This window comes from Corvus cornix, chromosome 5, assembly GCF_000738735.6.
Source record: "Corvus cornix cornix isolate S_Up_H32 chromosome 5, ASM73873v5, whole genome shotgun sequence".
Lineage (NCBI taxonomy): Eukaryota > Metazoa > Chordata > Aves > Passeriformes > Corvidae > Corvus > Corvus cornix.
Window position 1 is genome coordinate 45,241,678 of NC_046335.1, and position 23,967 is coordinate 45,265,644.

Sequence of the window (23,967 nt, forward strand, 5' to 3'; positions counted from 1 at the left end):
CCGCGTGCAGAGAAGCCGTATAAAAGGGGGGCCGGGCACGAGCGCGGGGCTCACTCGCCGCCGGCGCTGCCAGCGGAGGGACGCACGCGAGCTGCCACCCCCGCCTGCCGCCCCAACGGCCACCGCGCCCCCCCCGCGCCGCGCCATGAAAACCAAGTTCTGCAACGGCGACGCCGACCCGTCCCCGCTCGGGCTCCTCCTTGGCCGCGGGTCCGCCGCGGCCGGGCAGCCGCCCTCACCGCTGGCTCACCCCGACCCCGAGGGGAAGGACCCCACCGCGGCGGGCAGAGGCGGTGGCGTCGCGACCCCACCCCTGGCGCTGCCTCCGCCGCTCGAGGAGGAGTCGCCGCCTCTCGACCCCCGGACGCGGCGCCGGGCGTATCTGTGGTGCAAGGAGTTCCTGCCGGGGGCCTGGCGGGGGCTGCAGGAGGAGCAGCTGCGCATCAGCCCCATCAGGTCAGTGCGGAGGGGGAGGTGGCCCGTGCAGGGGGCGGGGACGGGGGCGCGCCGCGGGTCCGAGCCGACCCCGGCGGGGGAGGCAAGAAGGGCTCTGTCTTTAATTTCGTTTTATTCTTTTAAATCCCTCCCGGATTCGGTGTAGTGGGTGATGGGAGCGGGCTGGCCGCCGCGGGGGGCGGTGCCGGTGCGCTGCCTCGCACCCGGCCCGGAGCGGGTGGTGGTGCGGGGGGCGGCGGCTGCTGCTGCTGCATCGCGACAGCCCCGTCTCGGCCCCGCGCCGGGGGAGGGGCCCCGCGCCCGGCCGGGAGAGGGATGGAGCCGGCAGAAACCGCTGCACCGCGCCCCGAGCTCCCTGCCGGGGGAAGGGGCCCTGCTGGGCCGGCCCTGGCTGCTCCGCACTGAGAAGTCGTCAGGTAAACGCAGTGTACCGGTGATGTGAGTCATCTTTTACAGCATACAGTAGCGAGTGCTTGTGACTCAGCACGTTGGCAGCAGAAGTATGTAAATTGGGAACGTTCTAAAGCAATATGATGTAATGTGTTTGAGGTCTTTGCCTTCTTTGCGGAATTAAATCGCATCTTTATTTTACTTTAACTAAACCGATGTTAGTTCAAAGATTGCTCTTTATGCACCACTTGTCTCACATCTTCCAGATTGATCATTCTGCCTGATCAAAGGTGGAGTCAGGTAGTTTCAAAGGATACTGTTGTCAGTTTACTTTCCCAGTGTTTCTACTTTTGTCCATACACAAAATATGCCCACATCTACCCTAGGTAGCTAAGGGAGCATAAACAGTTGACAAAGCTCTGATGTATAAAAGTATGATTAAAACACATTCTTCTCATTTCTAAATTTATTTTAAAAGCTTTATTGAAAAATTAGAAACTCACTGAGACCCAGTGCAGGTAGTATTTGTTTTTCTAGATCATTTCTCTTCACTTGACATGATCATAAGGAGTTTATGAAGGGAGAGAATTTTTACAAAACCAGTACAGTCCCTAACCAGTAGGCTAGTCTGATATGTCTAGTTTGAGTTGCTTAATTAAGTTTTCATCTGTATTAGTGTGTATTGCTGCCTTTGGTACTTACTTTCTAAAGCCTTACATTTTAGCACAGTTATCTTTGTATTTCTTGGAAACCTCCCATGTGAGACACCACTTCAAAATGGCTTGGTGGTTTCCAGATTTGGCAGAAGAGAAGATGAGCTGAAACTTAAAGATGTATAAAGCCATGCTAATTGGCAGGGTTTTTTTGGCAAAAGTCTTCTCACCACTTTCATCTCTGGAAGATGCATCATACTGGTTTGCTGATTCTGGTTTATATCAGTGTGCCTTCTCCAATGCGTCCATCAATATTGCAAAATCTTGTTCCTGAACAGCTGTTAGTAAAGTAACTGGTAGCTTTATCTGTATGAGTAAGATGTGCCCTTTTGACCTTTAAACAAGCTGCTGAGTCTACTGACCTTTCAAGAGAACAGTGCCTTTTGTTATGCTCCTGTATGGATTTCCTTGATAACTTTTCCAGGTAACTTTTGAAGTCCTAAGTGTTATAGTGAACTTAAACTACAGTGAAACTTACGTTTAATGGAGTTCAGCATCACTAAGGCACTCCAGTTTGGCTTGTCTGGTATAAAAAAAGAAGAGTTTCTGGGCTTTCACACACTGTATGCAGGCTGAGCATTTGTTTAAGTCATGTAACTATGCAGATTCTTGAGCTTTAGTCCAATATTTCTTGCAAAATATTTCTCAGTGTGCTTAGTTCTTTTATTTAAGTATTGATGTTTTCACCAAAGTTCGTCAGAAGCTTAGAAAAGGTGGCAAATGTTTTTTTCAAAAAAATCTGTCTAGCACAGTTCAGATAAAGCCAGAAGTGTAGTTAGTGTAACTAACCAATGTTGGGATTGCCTCTGAATAGCTGGCTCTGCTGTTCCTTTGATATCCTTTCCATCTGTCTCTTGGGTTTTTTTCGAACCTGTTCACCTTCATGGTTCAAAGTTACTTCATATCTTGTCTCTGAACATCCTTTTTTGGATGCCTGCCAAGCCACCTGGTTCTTTTCTGTCTCCTTTCTTAAGCATATTGTGCAGCTGCTGTTTTACTCTGTTTTCTTGAGATTTCTTTTTTTCTTCTCAGTTCTTGACTTTGGATATGTAGGCCAGTCTTTGCCTCCTTCTTGGTAGGCTTTTTCTCCAGAAAGTCTTTTCTGCTTCCCCACTGTGTTGAAAGAGAGCCCGGAAGAATATTTGAAAAAAAAAAAAAAAAAAAAAAGCATTGAGAGGAATGTCAGGTTAGGACTGAGAACTGCATTTTAGCCACTACATTTTGGATCTGCTGTGGATTCTTGGAATCTAAGGTCACTGCAAGGTAGTATATATTATAGGCAAAATCACTTGCAGAAGGGGAATTTGAAAATCACATCAATGAACATAATGATAATGAAAAGAATGCAGAAAAGCAATGCAGTAAAGAATGTGGGTTGAGTAGATGGGTGTTCTTAAGGAGCTACTAGAACATCAAGAAACTTAAAATCTCATCAATACAGATACACTCTAGGGAGAGCTATGCTTCAGTCATTCAGATGATACACAAACATGCTGGTTTTTCCATATAATTACTGTTTAATAACAGTGGTTTTACAGGAAAAAATGACAGCATTTGTTTTGTTTTCCATAGCTTTATCAATCTAGATAGATACTAGATCAGAGGAACTGAGTGTGATTTTAGATTTGATAAATACATGAGCAACTTCTTTTAAATAAAGAGCGGCTTTAATTGTAAATTTCAAAATTGAAAATGTGTCCCTAAGAAAGACAGCAGAAGTAAGACTTTCATCAGCAATGCTGTAGCACAGGTATTCAGGTTAAATCTTCATAGCTGAATTTTGTAGCTGCCAATCCCAGTGATAGCAGCTCTTAATTCAAACTTAGTTTTATATTCACTGCATGGTTTTAAACTTACTCTGCCATCATTTTGCTTGTGCAGCCAAGTATATCTTACAAGACTCCAGCATCACTGAAAATAATTTACAGAGGTCTACATAGTTGTTTGTTGCATTTTACATCAGTTTGTTCATAGCTTGAGCTGTGTTTTGGATCAATCGATATGGGTGGTGAACTATACATTAAGAAGCATGAAGCTGCCATTGTTTTATCTAAGCCTTGTATTTTATGAGTTATTGGTACTGTTGGAAAACTTTATTGTTAGAGAAGACCAGTTAATCACACCAAAAGGATGTTTAGTGCACCTCTAATTTGTTGAAAACAAAACGTGTGCTTATCCAAGTCAGCTAATCAATGTATTTCTCTGTCCTCAGAGGTGGCCTCAGCAACATGCTGTTTCAGTGCTCGCTACCTGATACCATTGAGACAGTTGCAGATGAACCACGGAAAGTTCTCCTGCGTTTATATGGTGCAATCCTGCAGATGGTGAGTCCATAGAGTGCTTTGGGTGTGGGAGGGGTTCTGTAGCTTCACTATAATGTGTTTGGCGATCTCCATTTGTGACACTATGCTTTATCCTTTAGGGAATGTTTCTGTGCTGGGGGGTAGATTGCAAGCTGAAAGCAGTTTTCCTCATGGTTTGTTATTGTCTAGAACTTACACTCCTTTCTACACAGATCCCGACTGGCGTGTGTTAGCTGACGGCTCATTTGCTGTTTGTTTGAGCACTAACGTTTTGTTTATGGTCTTAAGTTTGGATGGTGGTGTTTCAGAAAAACTTGCTTCTGTAGAGAATGTAGGACTTTGACATAACTAGCTAGATTGCAAGAGACTAAACTGCTTAATTTTAATCTTGGTAGCATTTATGAATCTTGGAGATTAGTTGAAGGTTTTGTCAAGCTTGTACACTGCTCAAGCATTTTATTAGATATCATGGGTAATTGTGTTGCTAGAAAATTTGATAGATAGTTTTAGAACAAAAATGAAGCATGAACATCAATACTGTACAGTCATCTCATTCCAAAACATGCTTTCCTGAATGTGTGAAATGCCTTATAGCTGGCATAGAAGCTTAACCGGATGTTTTGTCGAACTCTTTTAATGTTACTTTTATTCGGTTAGTAAAATGTAAATAGTATTGAAATTTGTCACACCTTAAGGGAAGTGGTTGGCAAATCTGTTTCAAATAGTAACAGTTAAAAGCAAGACTATTTTGTAAATGTGGTCTCTTCTAAAGCTGACAGACTGTTACTCTAGGACTGTACAGCAGATCTTCTCTTATTCATCCCTGTTACACGCTTGATTATATTGTAAATAAGCAATCATAACATAAGTGTTTAACCTTATGAAAAATTGCAGCTTCATAACATTACATCTGTATGTTGGCAATTGTTTCTATTTGACTTAGAGGGTCTGGTTTTATTATCCATTACTTTTGTATTTTCCAGTACTCAGTCACTTGATTTGAACAACTGGTCCAATGTCTGCAGAAGATTTTCTGTTCCTGAAATTTCAGCCCATTCTTCCTGCTTCTGCTGTCTTGACTAAGCTTACTATTAAAAGTCTCATTAGATACTGTTGCTTTACTGACTTTGAAATGCTCCTTTATTATATTATGTGAGTTGTTAACTTTCCTGTGGTAACAAACTTTACCAGAAATATGTAAAATATTCCAGTGGTTTGGAATAGCATGAATTGCTTGGCTACAGCACCATATGTGTGTTGGGAAAGTTAAACTCTTAAACAAGAAACGTGTGTAGAAATTCAGCAATTCAAGCTTAAATAGTCTTTAGTTCTAAAAAGAAACTAAAAGAGTGAAAAAAATGGTGGTATGAAACTTTGTTTTCAAAATGACTCCTAGGATTGATGCTAAGCTGGGGTTCTTTTTAAGAATTAATGGTTTCAATGTAATGCTGAGTTAATATGTAGAAAGCTTGAGTAGGAACATGGGCTGTAAAACTAGTAGTGGTAGAGCTTCTGTTTCCCAAGAGCTGTAAAGAAATATGGCCTTTCCCTAATATTTCAAAGGAAAAATAAAGTAGACCCTAGAATTTGGTTGCCCTCTTCTTCCCTCAGAGTATTTTTTAACTTGCCTCTTCTCTGCCCCTATCCACTGAAGAAATCAAAATAAATTTTTGGGCTCTAAAATCAGAACTAATTTGATTTGAAATTGAAAGTGTGTTCATAACTTTCTAACCTTTCTGCTCTTGGTGTTGAAGGATCTTTTGAGATGTCTAACTTCCTTTATTTCCATAGTGGCAGTGAAATGACTGCTCTTGTTGGTGCAGTTCACTAATGGTTAAGTAAGCAGAGAAAGTCCCAAGGTAAAACTTTGATTGCATTGAGGTTCACAATTTTTGTCAACAAACATTTGTCTCTTCCAGCCCCTTTAGCTTAAATGCAAGTTAAAATATAAGCAAACTGTTTCATTGGGTATTTTGAAAACCTCACGTAGGAGTCCTGTGAGTTTCTGGGTGGCATAAGCAGAATGTTATGACAAGTCTGTTATGTGGGAGTAATTTGATATTTTTAGTAAAGTTGGTTAAGTTAAAAACCCTGTAGAAATTAAGGGACACTGCTTAAGTAAGTTGAGTTTTGAGACCTTATGCTAAAATCATAACTTAATTCTCAATTACTTGATTGTAACTGCCACTGGGTATTAGTAGTTACCACTTGTTTGTTTGAGCCTTTGTAGCATGTTTTAACTCTTGTCCATTTTACCTTCTGTTGAAATTGGAGCACAAACCAGTGATATCAGTCCTTTTTATCCCTTTACTGTAAATACTGTGTAACTATAGCAACCTGCACCAAATTGTTGAACATACAGAAGACAAGTTTAAATCCAAACTTTGAATACAAGTGAAAAATAGATCCCTGATTACTAACTTGAGAATGAATGATACTGGCACCATAATTCTTTGAGCCACCTTTTAAAGGAACCTTTTTTTCAGTTTTGAAAATAGCTCCAGTTTGCTTATTATGACTTTTGGAAGACACAAATGTCAGTACATGAAACTCATCCAATATAAACCATGCCAGCTGGCTAAAGCTGCCACACAGGGAAGGCTTTGTGCCTTCCTCTGTCATAGCTGATACATTTAAGCCAATTTTTTGTGTGCATGACTGTTGTGGGGGGAACTGGGTGGAGATGAACTGTGCTGGCTCGGCCATTATTATGAATGGTCACACTGGCATGGATGTTCATTAATCAAGGACTTCTCTTGAGTATATCCTTGAGCAGAACTTTTTTTTAAGACAAGTATTGTACTTGTGACAGGTTAAAGTACTAACCACATTAAAACTCCAATGTTTGAGGCACAATGCAGATATGTCCTACCCTGAAAAAAGGGAAACATCTTACTCTGCTTCACTTATTCTTGCTCCAACGTAGTTGCTAAATTTAAAGGGGAGCATTGAAAGTAAAGCTTGTAATGGCAAAATGTCTTTAACTGTTGGTTGTATTAGTGTTAACAACTGAAGCAAAAGGTTATCCAACAATATGCCATTTAATGTCCAAACTTTAAAATTGGATGTCATATGTATATCACTGTAGTGTTTGTACTTAAATTCAGAATAGCATCTTGAAAATGCTAATAGGATTTCAACATAAGGTGGCATCAACAAAAGCTCAAATTAAGGTGAAATTTAAGTTCACCTATCAAAAGGTAACTCAGGGATTGATTCCCATTCTTTTACACATGCCAAAAGAACCTTGAACTCTGATTCACTGGGGCTCTGTTACTGTACAACAGCCAAAACAATCTTGTATACAAATGAGGAAAAACAAACCAGTATACCTAATGTTCCTTTCTGGTCTCAATTTCTATGTGAGCAGATGCAAAATGAGTATAAATGGTTGCCACAGTTCTGTGGTAAATCTTTTTCCATACCTGCCTTGCTGCCTTTTATTTTGTGTAACTAAATAAAATGCAGACTGCTGTGTAACTGTAATTATCAACGTCTTCTGTGGTTGTTGGTGTCCATGTCTGTTTGTAGCATGGAGTAACTACAAATCCCTGGCACTGGCAGACGGCTTGAGAGAAACCAAGCACCTCTTACGGGGATATATTTGTGTTGGGTGGCATTAAGGGTGTTCTGGGGGTAATGTACCACTTTAGTTGTATATGCATGTGTTCTCTGCTGCAGGCTTGCCCATGCGATCGTGCCTAGAGCACTCTGGTTTCCAGGTGACAGACACGATTCACGGTATAGTATGAGATCTCTGAAGTGGAGCATTCTCTACAGCTTTCATTTTCTTTAGTACTGGATTTCGTTGTTTAAAAGTAAGCCTTAAGTAGCACCAGCTACTGTCTGTGCATCTGAATGTTTACAGCAATAACAGAATATCAAAAAACTGTCCCTTCCTTTTCTCTGCTCCCTCATAACAGAATGGTAACTTGATATGTAGAGGATTGGAGTTGTGGCTTTGGTAGAGCTTGAATTAGGAATTCTTCACGTGCTAGATTTTTAGGACTTCAGCAAATTAGTATCAGTTCCTAAGGTCTGACAGGGATAAGTGATCAGTGGCAGATCCCTAGAAGCAGAAATAGTTATTGCTGAATCTAAAGCTGGTTTTGTTCTATAAACTGAAGTTCAAATTGATGTCTTCCAACAGCTTTTAGAAAAGTTTCCCCTGTGCAGGTTCACCTCTAACCTCTGAGGCAGTTCCTTGTAATGTTGTGATTTCTTGAGATTTGAATTCCTAGGGATTTATCTATTTCAAAGTATTGCAGTATTTTGAAATATTGAAAACTAAAGCTGAGTAAGCTCAGAAAAATCAAGTTATATTAGATTTAAATTTGTGAGCAGAGCTCAAAGTGATGTAGGGGAAAAAAAAAGAGATAAAAGTTCCTTCTCTGTACAGAATTCTCTAGCCAGGCATCATTTGGGTTTTTTGATAAGAGACTTCATCTTTCAGCTACAAGAGAAATAAATTGTCGGTATTAGGAAGATAATGGTTGAACTCAATTTTCTGTATCAAATTGCCGGATGTATAAACACTGTCTGGTCATCTGATCACAGATCAATGTGCACTGTTTCCCATTCTCGGACCTTTATCTTGTATCCTGCATTAAAATAAATTTACATGATCACAAACTAGGCTCTAAACAACTTCTGTTGAATATAGTTGTCCTCTCTTACTAAAACTGTAGTGAACTTTCTCAGGGCTTTGAGAAGAAATCTTCCCACAATAAAAGAAGCCCTGAGCAAATATTTGAAGAAATCTTGAAGCTGTGGAACATGTGTCCATTTTGAGTTAGTTTCCATGTAGAGAGAGCAATTAAAAAGCTGTAGCAGTTACTCAGTCATTCTCTTTTGCAGGTAATTAAAATCTCCTCATTTCTGGCGAAGTAAATAGCTCCCAGAATTGGACATTAGTTGGAGTAGGCTATTAGAGTTATGGAAAAACTGCAGTTGATTGATTTAGCCAAGTGAGCTAAATAAATTGATCAAATTATGATGTGCTTAATTTTGAACCACTGTTCTCATAGGTGATTGTGGAATCAGGAAACAATCAAATTCTACTACTTTAATCTGTTAAACTCTTAAACTTCTGGTACATAATATTGCATCCTGCTTACTTTGTTCTCTTTGGCCATATATAGTGAAGAATTTCCTAATCCTAGGCTGAGTCCATGGCCACTTGTGAAGACTGATCCTCTCCAAGCTCCCATTCATATTTGAAAGCTATTTATATATTTGTATTTGTTTTCTTCTGGAAACTAATGCTTCATGCTGAGGGAACAGAAAAGAGGGAAGGGATGCTGCAGAAGTCTCCTCTTGTGATGACTCTGCAGTAAAGCCCTAACTGTCCTTTTCTAATGGCACAGTAGATGCCATTAGGCTGTCTCCAACACTAATTTGAGGTGGAGTCTTGGAACTGGCTAGCTCTTTATACAGTATGACTTCTGGAAAGCAGATGCCAGTTCAGGTTCTTAGGAAAATGTGCTTACCTTCTGATTGAACTGAACCATTCTGAGAGCACCATTTATCAGGAAAGACTCCTGAATGGTGAGTAACTTTCTGACTGCTCAAGAAAAATCTGAGAGTGGTATTGATGTAGAACATGCTTGTTCAGAGAAGCCCTCTGTAAATGATTTTAATGCTATTGAGTAGATACATGTTTAGCTGTAGTGAATATGTTTGGACTTTATTAATTTCCTTGAAAGTAATATAAAGTAATAGTAGTTTCCATATTGTCTTGTTTTAAACTTACATAGTAGTGTTATGGGAAGTACTTGCTGAAAGACCATCGATTGATGTTAACTATCCTTCTTCTATAGCTTCTGAAATACTGTAACTGCATAGCTTGTGTAAATCATTAGCTTGTTGTATTGTACTTAAGGCAGCTGGTGTTGCTTAACTGTATTCCATTAAGTTCATATTTCCACCCTTGTTTTGGACACGTTAGAGCTTTGGAACAGAAAGGTATGCACTGGTTCTGTGAATGCAATGTTTGTGTTCAGAAGGTGGAGATGCAGGCTGCCTTTATGGGCCTCTAAAGCTAGTCTGGTTTAAACAGTCAGTGCTGGAATTGCAACATAAATAGCAGCCACAAACTGTCACTAATTCTAAGCAGATATTTGCTTTCTCCTCTCCTTACCTTCAAGCCCTTTAAAGGACAAGGGTTTTAATACATCTTGAATTTTAAATGTGCAGCTCTATTAAAAGCATGTGCCATTGAGGGTTCAGTTGCTGTGGGTATGGTTTAATATTCTGAAATTGCTTTATAATGACTCTTAACAACCCTAGCACAATACATTATGCATGGCACTTGTTAAAGTTTTGCTAGTATACTGTGGTTCCTACTGAGACACCTTTAGCTTACACAGGCAATTCACTCTAAGAAAAATCTTGGATTTGCACAGCCAGTGGTACACTGGACATACAGCCTAGACAGCATGCTCAAACAAGGAAGTTCTAGCCACAAAAAAATTTGGCAAATAAGGTAATAAGAAAAAGAAGTGCTTTGCAACCTTCATAAAATGCCTCTTCCAATAGTCTAAGGCTTTTATGTAATCTCTGTAATGTGTCTCAAGTGCTTTGGCTGGAAGAATCTCATCCCAGATGTCATGCAGAGGGACTTAATTTTCTCTTAATTAAAAACGTTCCTCTGAGCTTATGGTGCATTTAAATCTTCTTTTGAAAGACTGGGAAACAATAAAAAATGTGTTAAAATCAGGTATTTACAGGAGTGACGTGGTCTCAGTGGCACATCCTTTTGAAAGATTTTGGAGTTGTTGAAAGTGTGGTGGTCAGAGGTCAGATGGATACTAGTGCTGTAGCTGTCAGAGATCTAAGAGAGTGTTGAGACTTCTAGTTAATTGTAGCTGGTACTTCTACTCCCGTTGTTCTGGTGGTTGCAGGTTAATAACTTTAAATTTCATCTTCTCATTGTGTTTGCTTTTTCTCATTCATAGAGGTCCTGTAATAAGGGAGAGTCTGTACAGTCTCAGAAGGAAAATGACTTGCAAGTGAGTAATGAAATTTGATTATTTCACAGAATTTTATGGATTATAGGGAAATGTGGTGATCCTGCTTGTTTTAAACCAGTAGTTACTCCACCTGGACTGTGTCTAGAAAATGTAAAAAGTAATGAAGAAATTTATTTGCTCACAGAAGCAGCATTATAATGTGAGTGTCTGGACATAGTCTGGAAAGATTTAAGCATCCCACATTATGAAGAAACAGCCCCCCCAGTTCTACCCTAAATGGTTTCTTGCCATTTTGAATATTGGTATCAGTACTGCTATTTCTAGTTTTAGACTCTTTCTTCTTAAGTAGATGAACATCAGTTCTCTGCTTTACCTAATCACTAATTTTTTAATAAGTTGATGAACTCCTTAGGAAAGTACATGGAGCTGGAGAGAAAATGCTCTTGAACATGAAGTGTTCCTGATTAGCAGTGTGCTTGGATCATCTCTGCTCTGCAAACTTTAAAGTTCTTGCATTTGGAGCCATTTCTTCTCCTGCAGCATAATGTTTAGCTGAGTGTATCTTTTCATAAAGTCATCTGAACAGGATTTGGTAATTTAGTTTTCTACCCTGGCAGTATTTTTTTCAGTAAGGGATAACATTGCAGCATGCTAGCCAGATGCCTTGGTTATGTACTCTGTTTTCAGCTCTGTAATGATTTTGGCAGTAACTAGGGAAAAGTATATTTTACTCAATTGATAAATGCTGCTTTTCTCCCCTTGTATTTTTGCCTGCTGGGAATGCCATCTGAAACATTTTCAAGCACTTGTTTGGTTTGGAGTTTTTTTCTTTCTAGGGGGTTGAAACTGGTTTTAAATTTTTTGTTGTTGAGTGACTGGTTTTGAAGTTTTGTTGACCTTTGTTTAGCTTACTGGAACAGCTTCAGTCAGTTGAACCAAGATTGAACTGAAAAATGTACTGGTTTGATACCTCAGTTTTTTTCAAAGGTGAAAAATGGAGATGGCTTGATCTCTCCTCTACCACAATCCTGTAAAAAAAAAAAAACAAAAAAAAAAAAAAAAAAACAACCCTAAAGTTATAAAAGAAAACAAAAGCCCAAGCAAGCCCCACCCTAGTACCAGAAGCTCATAGAAGTTTTGCAGTACAGGAAACAAGATTTTGAACTTCAGAACTTCATTTGTGGTATTTGTTGCTTGAAAATAGTGATTCTCTGCTGATAGGTTGGTTTCTGCTGTTAATCTCATAGTGCTGAAAATTCACTGTTGAATCAGTGTTCTCAAGAATTACTGTCAGGATGGATTCGTTAATTTTCTTGTGTCTAGATTATTAGAGGAGATGACATCCTTTAGAGAATAGAATTTTCTGGGTTCACTAGCAAAAGCATTGTAGTGTCTGAGCTGCCTGGTGTGTGACAATTGTGTCTAGACATTGGATAGTCTTATGTCAGCTCATAAGGCCTTCTAACAGGAATTATTTATGTTTTACTTTGGTTTTGCTATCATTTGCAGTAATTTTCCTTAGAATATGACTACTTTGTGTATTTTATAGTGAACTTTTTGTTAAGGCAGGAAAAAAGCAGAAGCTTCAGTTCCAACTGAAGTGTAGAAAGGCTTTTGTTCTGTCTTTGCCTGTATGGGAGTTGCATCCTGGGAAAGTCTTGTAAAAAATGTGTATAATTGTCAGGTTTGAAATAAAACATTGATTTCTAGGTATTCATTTAAAAACATTAGTGGTCCAATCTTCTCCAGAAATCTAAATACAAGTGCTTATGTATGCATCTCTGAAACTGGTCAAAACTGAGAGATCTTAAAATAACAGGTTGTTGTCTTGGCAGCATAAGTATATTGCAAAGTGTTTGAAGGCACTATGGTACATCATTTCCTTGGTTACAATGCTTGATCCTTTAAAGTCATCAGGTGAATATTAATCTGAAGAGTCAGATAACAGATTTGTTCTGTGTCCATATATGAAGTATGCTATAGAATTTTTTTTAATGTCCTTTAGTAGTTTTTCCACACCTATCCTGTGTTTGACAGTAGTGTATGGAGTGGAGATGTGGTAAAAGGTCCCTTGGGTATTATGGAGGAGAAGCCTTTGTTCCTGAGATTACATAGATGGTATTGTTCCTTGGACTCTCCTTGGACTTGGTGCTCAGATGACCATTCTGCTTCAGTAGAGGAAGTTCTTCCAGTGCTTGTCACTTCTGATGCATGAAGAGATGTCTTAATGAATAACATTTTTTTTTTGCTACTTTCTGTTATCCAAGAATAGTGTGTTGGTTTCTCAGTAAGATATGAAAACAAGGAACTGACACCTTAATGGGAACAGACTTAAAACACCCTGATGTTGTACCAGGTGCAGTCAAAGTCAGTGTTGGTTAATAATAGAGTAGACATTCAGTAGCTCATAACTACTTTTCTTTTTGGTGCTTGGCATTAGCTTTCAGAACTGAATGGAGGAGTTCAGACCTGTGATCGTGAGGGCATGTGAAATGATTAAAAAAATTTTGGTGTGTTAGAGGATAAAGCATCTGGTGCTTTGAGGAACTGAGATGAGAAAATGGTGGAGCACATAGATGCAATACATTCGTATGCAAATTGTCTTAAGTCTCAGTGCTTCAGAACACAGTTACACGAGTCTTTACTACACTTCAATATGAAATGCTAGAATTTCTTGAAGATCTCAGAACAACAAGGTGTGGGGCAATAATAAAAATAATTTATCAACAGTACTGCCTGGAGTGTACTCAAGAGTGGAACTTGTATAGAGTTATATATGATCTGATATTGTGCTGCCTGCAATAATGCAAAAGGATCTGTGGTCAGAAATACCTGAGAGCTTTCTTAATTTTATGCTTTTAAGTGTTGTGGGTCTGACTTTGAGATGAGCTGCTCAAAAGCAGGCAGAGGCTTGGTGGATCTTTAGGATTGGAGTAGAGCTGGATTCTGGTTAACATAATTGCTAAAGGTAGAGATTTATAATGTGACCTCTGTGTTTACTTACAGATAATCTTACCTATCCAGAAAGTTACACTTCAGTGATTTTTAACTGGTTTTTTGAGACTAAATAGTTCGTATTTCTATTAATTTTTAAGCATTCATATTAAAAAGCTGTCTGCTTGTCATTGTTATGAACCAAGTTTATTGATATAAGAAAGCCATAGAGAAAAGTTCCTGAAACTTGAGGTATGTTTTGTGGTAGAAAAGGAAAAACATTTATTCACACACACGTTCCTTAGCAGGAGCTTAAATTACTTCCTCACTTAAAAAAAAAAAAAAAAAGGAATACTTAAAATGTGCTTAATGGAAGGAAATCCTAAGTCATTCTTCTAAATGAAAAGTTGTTTTGTTCAGTCGTTTACTTAATTCACTTGTGTAGCTAAAATGTCCTTCTGAGGGGCAGTGTTCTGAAGAGTGTTAAAATAGCTGATATTGGATAATATTTGTAGTTCCTCTGTTGTGTTTCAGTGAGATGAACTCCTCCAGGAAATGAATTTGTGGAGTTCCCAAAGGTTAGAGAGGAGAGGGTGTTTTGGTTTTTGCAGTTTTCCTTTGACCTGGCCCACCAACAGTACCTGTTAAGTAATACATATTTTCCTCCCCAGCTTTAAACTTGAAAGCAAAATACTTGTATTGCTCCTAAGCAGACTAAAAGTTATTAGTCAAGAAACTTTGTTTAGTAAAATGGTGAGTCTTTTCAAAGCTAGCCCTGAAATTTCTCACTTGGTAACAGTTTAGCTATTGTGCACACCCAAGTTAATTTCTGTGGAAGCACCAACTAATGCTGTAATTTTTTTGGTAGGGGGCAGAAGCCATGGTTCTGGAAAGTGTTATGTTTGCCATTCTTGCAGAGAGAGCACTTGGCCCAAAGCTGTATGGAATCTTCCCACAAGGGCGACTGGAGGAATTCATTCCCGTAAGTCCTGGTCATAATTAGTTAGTGGGCTGCTGGAAGCTGTTTTAATTGATCATGACAGGAAGGTCTCTGGACTGCCCAGAAAAGCAGGGATGGGGGAATGGAATACTTGGCTGCCTGTAGTAATTGCTGGCTGTAATTTGATACAGTTAGAGTGGGTGTTAGAGAGTCCCACTGTAGCTCTTGCCAGGGGGAGACATCTAAAAACTCTCCAGCTCTAGCAGAAGCTAATAAATGAAGATAAAAAGCCTGTTAGATACCAAACATAGCATGGGAAGCTGTGGAGTAACACTTCCCTTTAACAGCAACAAGAGCAGATGCTTTTGATGTTCTTAAATATTTATACTTTATCTGCTTTGAAGATATTCTTAGTGTGAGATGTGATACTCCCCAGGTCTTGAATCTAGAAGTGAATTGATTAAGTTGTGAGTAGGGCTGGCTGACAGCTTTTCCAAAGGCAGTAACTTTGTAAATTCATCTGTGAGCAAAAAAGGGTATTGCTTGAGTACTATGCTAGTATTTCACACTATGCTGCATAGAGCCTAATTGCTAGTGTTTGTAATTAATCACGCTTCTTAATTAATCAATTAACTATTTTAAGAACACTGTATTTTATTACAGAGCAGAAAACTAAGCACTGAAGAACTAAGCTTACCTGACATATCTGCTGAAATAGCTGAGAAGATGGCTAGATTTCATGGCATGAAAATGCCATTTAATAAGGAACCTAAGTGGCTTTTTGGAACAATGGAAAAGTAAGTTATGCAATACTTTATGGGGAAAAAAGGTGACCTGTTGTAATTTTGATAAGCAGATCATTCTTCCTGAATGCCTGAGAACACAAGCTTTCTCTGTACCCAGAAACTATCACATGAAGGACTTCAGTTACCTTGAACAACAGTATTGTTTTCTTCAGTAACTCTTCTAAACTTCCTTGATTTTTGGTTTAAATGGTATCATAGTATGGGAAGAATAATATACTTGTTGTTATAAATCCTGTATTATTGTCTCTTCTTTTTTAACAGGTATCTAAATCAAGTGCTGAGAATTAATTTTACCAGAGAATCCCAAACCAGAAAACTGAACAAACTTCTCAGTTACAATCTCCCCCAGGAAATGAAAAATCTAAGGTAGGCTTATTTTGTCTGCCACTATCTTCTAATCTCCACAGTTTCTGGATGGATTTTTCTGTATACTTGTTCAGACATGTTATACAGTATAATACTTCATTTTACTTTGCAAGCTGATGATTGTTTTTGGTTCTGTGACCAGCCTGAGTCTCATACAAATACAAAATCTATGATGAAATTGCTGATCTGACTTACTGATCAGTGAAGTCAAACTTCATTGTGCTGATGTTTTGCTCCTAATTAAGAAAATAGGGTGTTTCTGGGAGGGAATAGTGTTTCAGATTCTTTCAACAAAATTACTTGGAAGTGGAACTGAACTTTAGTGGTTCATTACTTAAAAGATGCTCTGTTGATTTTTTTCTAGAGCCATGCTTGAAGCTACTTCTTCACCAGTTGTATTTTGCCACAATGATTGTCAAGAGGGTAAGCTGCTAATATTTCAATATTGCTTAGTGATGTACTGTTGAGCCTTTTCTGGTTACTTGTTTGCTTTCTGAGAGGTAGCCATGTTGTGGAGGTACTGCTCTGAAGCAGCAGCTGCCTGGTGTGCTACAGTACCAAAGCAAAGTGTTGGCTTCTGCAACCCCTCAGGCTTTTTCAGAGAACTCTGGTGTCATGACTGGGTTAGGCCAAGAATTTACTCGAACTCTGATAGTACAGGTCAGTTGATGATGGGAGCCTTACATGTTTTCTCTTTAGACCATACGTTGCTTTGCTGCAATATACATGATCAGGGTAGGATATACTTCAGTAATTTTAAAAGAAAGATGCTGAAAAAGTGCAATGAGTGGTGAAAATGGAGAGTAGGGTAGTTTGACTTGGCAGTTTTTAACTTGTACTGGTAAGAAACACTAGGAAAACCTTATCCACCTTTTTATAGTGTTCTCTGGGAGTTATGGAAGAAATAACAATTTTCCTGAGCCAGTTACTGAAAAAGATGAGGAAGGAAGCAAGGCTGAAGGTGTGTTGGGTATGCTGTTTGTGTGCCCTGTCACCTGAACAGTGGGTTAGCTGGGCTGAGTTGGAAGGATGCTCTACTGGAACTGTGTGCAGGGCTGTTTTGTTGTCAGGGGTCCCAGCCTTGTCAGCTAAGGCTGAGGAACTGCCCTGAAGGACAGACACATAGGGACAGGCAGCACAAGGAGTAAAGGCCACTAACCTGAGGTGTCAGTAGTGGTAGAGTTTGAAGTCTCTCCGCTGATGCGGCATGGTGCACTACTGGAGGAGTCAGAGCATAATAGGGCTGGGGCAGGCTGGAGAGCCTAAAATTCCAAGGATTGGGAGGGTGTGTGTGAAATACTGTGCTTGCTTTTTCTGTTGGTGCAAGAGTGTGGCATGGAGAACAGATGTACCTGCAGAGAGGGCTCACACTATTTCAGAACTTGATATTGCTTGACATTTGTTTACTAACTGGTACTTGACAGAGGCAGACTTGACGTCTTTTAGATGAATTATAGTGACTATGTGAATTGAAAGACATAAGCAATTGCCTAAACTTTCTGTATAGGTACTGGTTGTGCCACATACTAGAACAGCAGAGTGAGACTGTGACTTTCAGGCTGCTGAAAAGCAATTTCTGTCCCAAGTGTTGTATGATCAATGATAGTGCTATGCAGATATGAGAGATGCTGTGAAACTTAAGAGATCTCAGTCTGTGGAAATAATGCAGCATGGATTGCTAAGGCTGACAGGGCCACCTGAGCCAGCTGCAAGGTAAACTGTGGAAACAGGATCCTTGGGAGAATAAACCTGCCTCTCCCTGTACAGAAAAAACTTCCTTGCTTTCAGCTTTACAAGGTTTATCACATATCTCAACTTCCAGAGAGCTGGTGAACAGCCAGTGCAATTTGGCTTTTCCTGTTGTCGTGGTTTAACTAAAACCAGCTGGCAACTGAGCCACTCAGTCTTTCCAGTGAGATTGGGAAGAGAATTGGAAAGGTAAAAGTGAGAACTCGTGGGCTGAGATAAAGGCAGTTAATTAGGGAAAGCAAAAGCTGCTCACACAAGCAAAGTAAACAAAGAAATTAATTCACTGCTACCCATGGGCAGGCAGTGTTCAGCCATCCCCAGGAGAGCAGGGCCCCATCACACACAACAGTGGCATGGGAAGACAAACACCATCACTCCAAACATCCCTTCTTACTCCTTCCTCCCACTCTATATAGTGAGCATGATATCATAGTATGGAATATTCCTTTGGTCAGCTGAAGTCAGCTGTTCAGCTGTGTCTCCTCACAACTCCTTCTGCACCCCCAGTCCGTTTTTGGGATGGGGTGTGAAGCAGAGAAGACCTTGACTTTCCAGAAGCACTGCTCAGCAGTAACAAAAACATCCCTGTGTTATCAACACCACAAATCCAAACATAGCCTGGTGCCAGCTACTATGAAGAAAGTTAACTACCCCTGCCAAGACCAGCACACCTATAATTCTTCCGTGCAGATATAAGGGATAACTGGGATTAGCTGAACAACATTCCTTGAGATACACAGTATTACTTTTCTCTGGTTTTCCTGCATTATTAAATATGCAGTATTATCTTAACTTTCAGGTAATATCTTACTTCTGGAAGGCAGAGAGAGTTCAGAAAACCAAAAGCTGATGCTCATTGACTTTGAATACAGCAGCTATAATTACCGGTAAACACTTCATTTTCTCTTCAGCATGGAACTGTTCCTTTCTGCATACTACAGGGAGGCCAAGTGCTGCACTACTGATTGCTTGTATATTCTAGCAAATTGTGTTCTGCTCTGTTAGTTGTGGTTAGCAAATATAACTAATCAAAACAGCTCTGGTTCTGATGCTGTTGAATTTAGGCACACAGCAGAGGCAAAGTTGTTGGGGCTCCTTCGTTGTTCAGACTAGAGGGCTTGTTTATGCACAAATGGCTTCTTGCTTGCATGGCAAAATTTTTCTAGTGGGAAGCTGAGGAGAAGGGTAGATTTTATGTGCATATGTATGTAGGGCAGCTTTGCTTTTGTGTTTTTTCTTTCTGGCCTTTCTAATGGCTTTTTCATCTATGGAGATGAGAATACAAGTTTTTTCACTACATGGTTATGCAACATGCTTTTTCTTTCTTCTCTCAACCATCTAGTTAAGTGTTTTTAACGATGATCTAAGTGTGTATAGTCCTAGGATGAAACATTATCATAGCTGGAACATAATGAAACAGTGAATTCCAATAATATAAAAGTGGAATATGTTGAAAACTGTGAATATTATCTCTTTGCCTGCAATAATGCCAGTGTTAGAGATGTCTGACTTCATGCTGAGATGTAGTGCATACTCAAGTATTTTTACTGTCTCCATTGGTATAAAGTTGGGTAGCAAAGTCTAGTATTTTCATGTAGCTGGTTTCATTCTTAACTGCCCCTCTTTACTAATTGTTTTTAATAACTTGCAAAAAGCTGTCTTCTGGTTATCAATTCTCTACCTCCAGCAAAACTGCAGTAAGTTCTGAGTAGCCCAGTGCTTTAAAACTTGATTTTGGGTTTGCTTAAAAAAACCCCCAGATTGCTAGTTTGCAAATACTGAGGTACTTTGTCTTTATTTCTTTTCAGAGGATTTGACATTGGAAATCACTTCTGTGAATGGATGTATGATTACTCGTATGAGAAGTACCCATTCTTCAAAGCCAGTGTTCTTAAATATCCTTCAAAGAAACAACAGGTAGACACAAAAGACATCATTAAATGCCAATATCCACAGTCTTCACATCTTAACTCTTTTTCAGTTCTTTTGGACTTACTGTGTCTCAAGATCTTTCCTCTATGACTTCCTGAAGTGTAATACTTCCTCTAATCCTGACCACCTTTGCTTTAAAAATCATAGGAACTTCATAGCTATTCAGGATAGACTATTTACTATGTGCTGTGTAGCCATCCACTGCAAAAAGTCCAGTAGTTGTAAACTGCAACTGTGAAATTAGTTGGCAATAGCACTATGCTGCCTGTCCTAATATTATGGCTTTTCTTAAACCAGACTTTCAAGCAATTGTTGGAAGCACCATTAATCTTAAAGCTAAGTCCAACACTGTTTGTGTTTGGAAAAATAAATGCCAACTTATTAGAAAGTGTGCCTAGGTCTGAAAGAAGCAAATCTATCTTGAGATGAAAAGTTGTAACTCAGTTGTTTACTTGCCTTCCAGCTTCATTTCCTTTCCAGTTACCTGTCTGCATTCCAAGATGGCTTTGAAAATCTGAGCAATGAAGAGAAGTCCAAACTAGAAGAAGAAGTGTTGGTAGAAGTTAACAGGTAACTTTCCTGTACAACTGTATCTTCAGACTTCACTGTGGTACCTGTACTTATATATATTTCACTGGGTGGAGGAACTTGAGCCAAGAGAGATTGAAAGCTATTTATATGTGGCAAAGAACAATCTGTCCACTGTGGTGTTAGATATGTGATATACACTAATAGTGGAGTAAACAGAATACTTCTTCATGGGGAAGCTAATGGAATTATTTTTATGGTATCATAGTTGAAGAAAAACGTGGACATCCCCAAACTAGGGAATCCTATTCTAAGAGGATGCTGAAATAAGGTGTTGTGACTTAGCTGGTATTTAGTTCAATAACATAGCCTTGTAATTTCAGGTTTGCCCTTGCATCACACTTCTTCTGGGGTCTGTGGTCTATTATACAAGCAAAGATCTCATCCATTGAGTTTGGGTACCTGGTAAGTTTTTTAATTGTAGTTCTACACAACTGAAAATGAATAATCTAAATAACCTGTGGTACATTATTGAAAAGGCAATAAAATGGCCTCTCACAGTAACTGGTATCTTCTAAGTGGAGTAAAGCTTTTAAAAATCCATTTGTTACTAGTTTGTGCTCTTTCCTTAAGAATGTAAAGAACATCTAAGACTGTAAAAACTTCAGGAATTGTTCCCATTGTTATGCAGAGAGTGTATAGCCTTGTGTCAGGCCTTGCAGTGCAGCATTATTCTGCAGTAAGACATCCCAAGCAAGAGAGAGGCCAACATGCAGTGAGAATTTTGAACTGAGTACTCAAAGTGCACACATTGTCCCATGGTGATGTTCAGTGTGCAGCAGTATCTGTGCCAGGTAGCAGCTTGTACCTGAGAAACTGATCAGTCTGGCTCTTGGTCTGTGCTTGGTGTACTGGAAAGTGATAGGACTGGCAGGTACATGGAGTATCTTGCAGGAAATATTGCAGGAGCCAGCCTTTTCAGTGAAGTCCTGGCCTTTTTTAGTACCTTTTTTTAAATGACATTTTGGCAGCAGCTAATTGTGTTAAGAGTTTAAACAAAACTGGAGGAAATTCTAAGAGGCCAGAACACCTCTGGAGAGATTATCCTTCTGAATAGAGCTAATTAGTGCGTTGAGATGATGGATTAGGAAACTAACACAGTTAATACTTTCATTATGTTTCCCCATCCCAAAAAAGAAAACAGCTGTTTACTGTATTGAGTACTGAATGTCCTTTATTTCTCCAGGAATATGCGTTATCCAGATTTGATGCCTACTTTGATCAGAAGAGAAAGCTGAAGGTGTGAATGTGGGGGGAGTGGCCTGTTGGTTACTGTATGAAGAGGGCAGCTGGACAGAACTTTCACTGTGCTTAGGCTACTGTATCTCTAATGAAGGTGTCACTGAATTCCAGTTCCTGGGAATGCAGGTGTACAGTACTGAGGACTATAAAAATTACTTGTTTACAGTTCCGTAAATAGTTGGAATGAGATTGGGAGGCAAAAGTAAAATACAACCATGCAATATCTTTAAATCTTTTCAATCTAGAAGCTATTTTGTATCATGGGAGAAGCTTACAATTAAGTGTCAATACCACATGCATCAGAGCAAACTTACTGTGAGTACATTTTCGGGAGGTGTTGGCATTCTGGTTTGTGTTGTAAGCGGAACAGTTGTAAAAGCTGATTCATTGTAGGCACTCCCTCTTAAGGAGAAGGAAAAGCAAAGGAGACAACTGCTAAACTGTGAAGTAGGCTTAAAAACTTACTGTGAGTTTAGGTTCACCATGCCCCAAGAACACTATTTTCAAAGCTGCTGATATCTTACACCACTTTAACCAGAAGCAACTCAACACATTGAAGCAGTGTGCTTTAAAGTGTTAGTGACACACACGAATGTTTCTCTTAGGCTGGTGTGCCTGGGAAGTGAAGTACAAATGAACTTTGAACTGGATGTTCTGAAGGAGTTTTTGAACTGTTCGTTCCATGTTGTTCAAGAACATGCTTTAGCCCAGCCTGGTTGTTCTCTTAAAATGCTGTGTCCTGCACAGGGGGTTCTGTGGGCTGGCAGCACTGGGAAGAGTGCCTTGAATTGCTCTAGAAGCTCCCCAGATAACTGGATTGGCATTGACAGTACTGGTAGTTGAGGCCCGTCTCTCTTCTTGTGTTGCCACAGTATATGGCTGTAATAAATAGTAGAGCCAAAGACTGTGGAGAACACTTCAGGAAATTGCTGTTCTGCCTATCCAGTTCTTATGTGGCTTGAGAGGTGCCTTTCTTGCACCTTCAATTCTCATCATGTTCCAGGAATCCAGTAAAGTGGAGCATCTTGTGGGGAACAATAACATGTATATTGAAACTTGAGTATAATCTGTGTACATGCCATCTAAAGATTTCTTTTGATTTTTGGGAGCTTGTTTATTTTGAATGTTACTTGTTTGTGCTTTCTAACACACTGTATTATAAACAAACTTCTAAGTTTACCCTTTTTGACTTGTATAGCGAATACTGTTCGAAGCGGCTGAAAAAATGTGCAGCATTTCATGTACTGTATAGCAGAACTTGTAAAAGCTGTCATGTTACTCTCTTGTACAGAGAATCATTTTCCATACATTCAGTTATTAATACTTTATAATAAATATAAAGCACTTAAAAACACTGTTGTTGTTATTCTTGGGTCTCTGTTACAGCTGCAGGATAAAATAGATGCTGTTTCTGGCCTTAATCTCTGTTGGATCCTTGCAAAGGCAGACTGAGATATATCCCAGAGCACTGAGCCTGTATATTCTACTTCAATGTGTCTTCAGCATTTATGGTATAATTGAATTCTAATAGAAAGAAAGGTGTTTAAAGCAAGTGATGAAAAGCAGACTGAACATCAGTTTCTAAGTCTACAGCTTTAGAGGTGGGAAAAGTTCTAGTTAAAGCACTTCACTGTATCTGCCCTGTTGACTGCCCTCAAAGCAAAGGTAAAAGGTACCAGCACACACTGAATTTCACCACAAACACTTCATGTGGTGTTCCAGTATGCACAGCCAGGTAATTTCTCTAGGCTGCTGAAGGCTTCATTTACAGTACTGTTGCACACAGCAAACCCAGTGGAAATGGCAGTATGGGGAAAGGGGTGGGAACACACAGTTCAGAATGAGACTTTGCGAATAGTTGAAAATATTATTGATATGTAATAGGTGTCTGGATTCTTGGGAAGTATTCCAAGGGTAAATTCAAGTTCTTGAGAAACCACCCATGGAGCCTGACTCATCACTTCATTTCATGCTTCTCAGAACCAAATAGGGAAGAGGATTCAGTCACAGTAGTGCTAACTGTAATAAAAGGTGTGATTGGAGGTGATCCTCTTTCAGGGAGTTGAGGTGCCTCTTAAATTCAGAGAGGAAGCTCAAGTTCCCTGGTGAGATGCTTCGGGTAAGTCCCAGAACTGCAGCTGTACACCAGCACTTCTACTGTGATCTCTCAGGGTGAGGAAAGACCCTGAAGGGAAGCAAAGCATGCTCCAGCTTGTGTCTTTTGTAATGTGAATTGGTTTTTAAAAGGTGTGAGATGCCCCTAAGTGTTGTGTGGTACACTTAGTGGGGACATAGGTAAGTCAACACTCCAGAGCAGAGACAATGCTTAGTCACTTCCTGGTATTTTTTTTTTAGTCTTGCTTATTGATGGCAAGTTCCTTCTGTTTTCTTGGAGAACCTGGAGTAGAAAAAGGAACTGGAGTAAAACCTTTTCTTACTCACAGTCACTGAATGTTAAAGCTGATTTATAGGCTGATAAAGGAGCAATTTAAATGTGCTGGCACTTCATAAGATTTAGTGTAAAGGAAGTTAAGTATTTCTTAGTTCTTTAACCTCAAAATGGTTATGGTCAAGCTG

General features: G+C 39.5%; 1 protein-coding gene across 3 annotated transcripts; it reads left to right on the forward strand.

Annotated features, from left to right (window-relative positions):
* The first annotated feature begins 47 nt into the window (after positions 1 to 47).
* CHKA (choline kinase alpha) lies at positions 48 to 22,745 on the forward strand. Of its 3 annotated transcripts, none has more exons than XM_039552343.1 (12): positions 48 to 456; positions 3,772 to 3,883; positions 10,819 to 10,872; positions 14,636 to 14,749; positions 15,371 to 15,504; positions 15,775 to 15,879; positions 16,244 to 16,302; positions 18,428 to 18,515; positions 19,437 to 19,545; positions 20,024 to 20,130; positions 20,472 to 20,553; positions 21,335 to 22,745. In XM_039552343.1, the coding sequence occupies exons 1-12, from the start codon at positions 146 to 148 to the stop codon at positions 21,392 to 21,394; spliced, it is 1,335 nt and encodes a 444-aa protein (XP_039408277.1). In that variant the 5' UTR covers positions 48 to 145; the 3' UTR covers positions 21,395 to 22,745. The 3 variants fall into 3 exon arrangements, with proteins under 3 accessions (XP_039408277.1, XP_039408278.1, XP_010402118.1); XM_010403816.3 differs by lacking the exon at positions 48 to 456 and adding an exon at positions 754 to 872; XM_039552344.1 differs by lacking the exon at positions 10,819 to 10,872.
* The last annotated feature ends 1,222 nt before the right edge of the window (positions 22,746 to 23,967 follow it).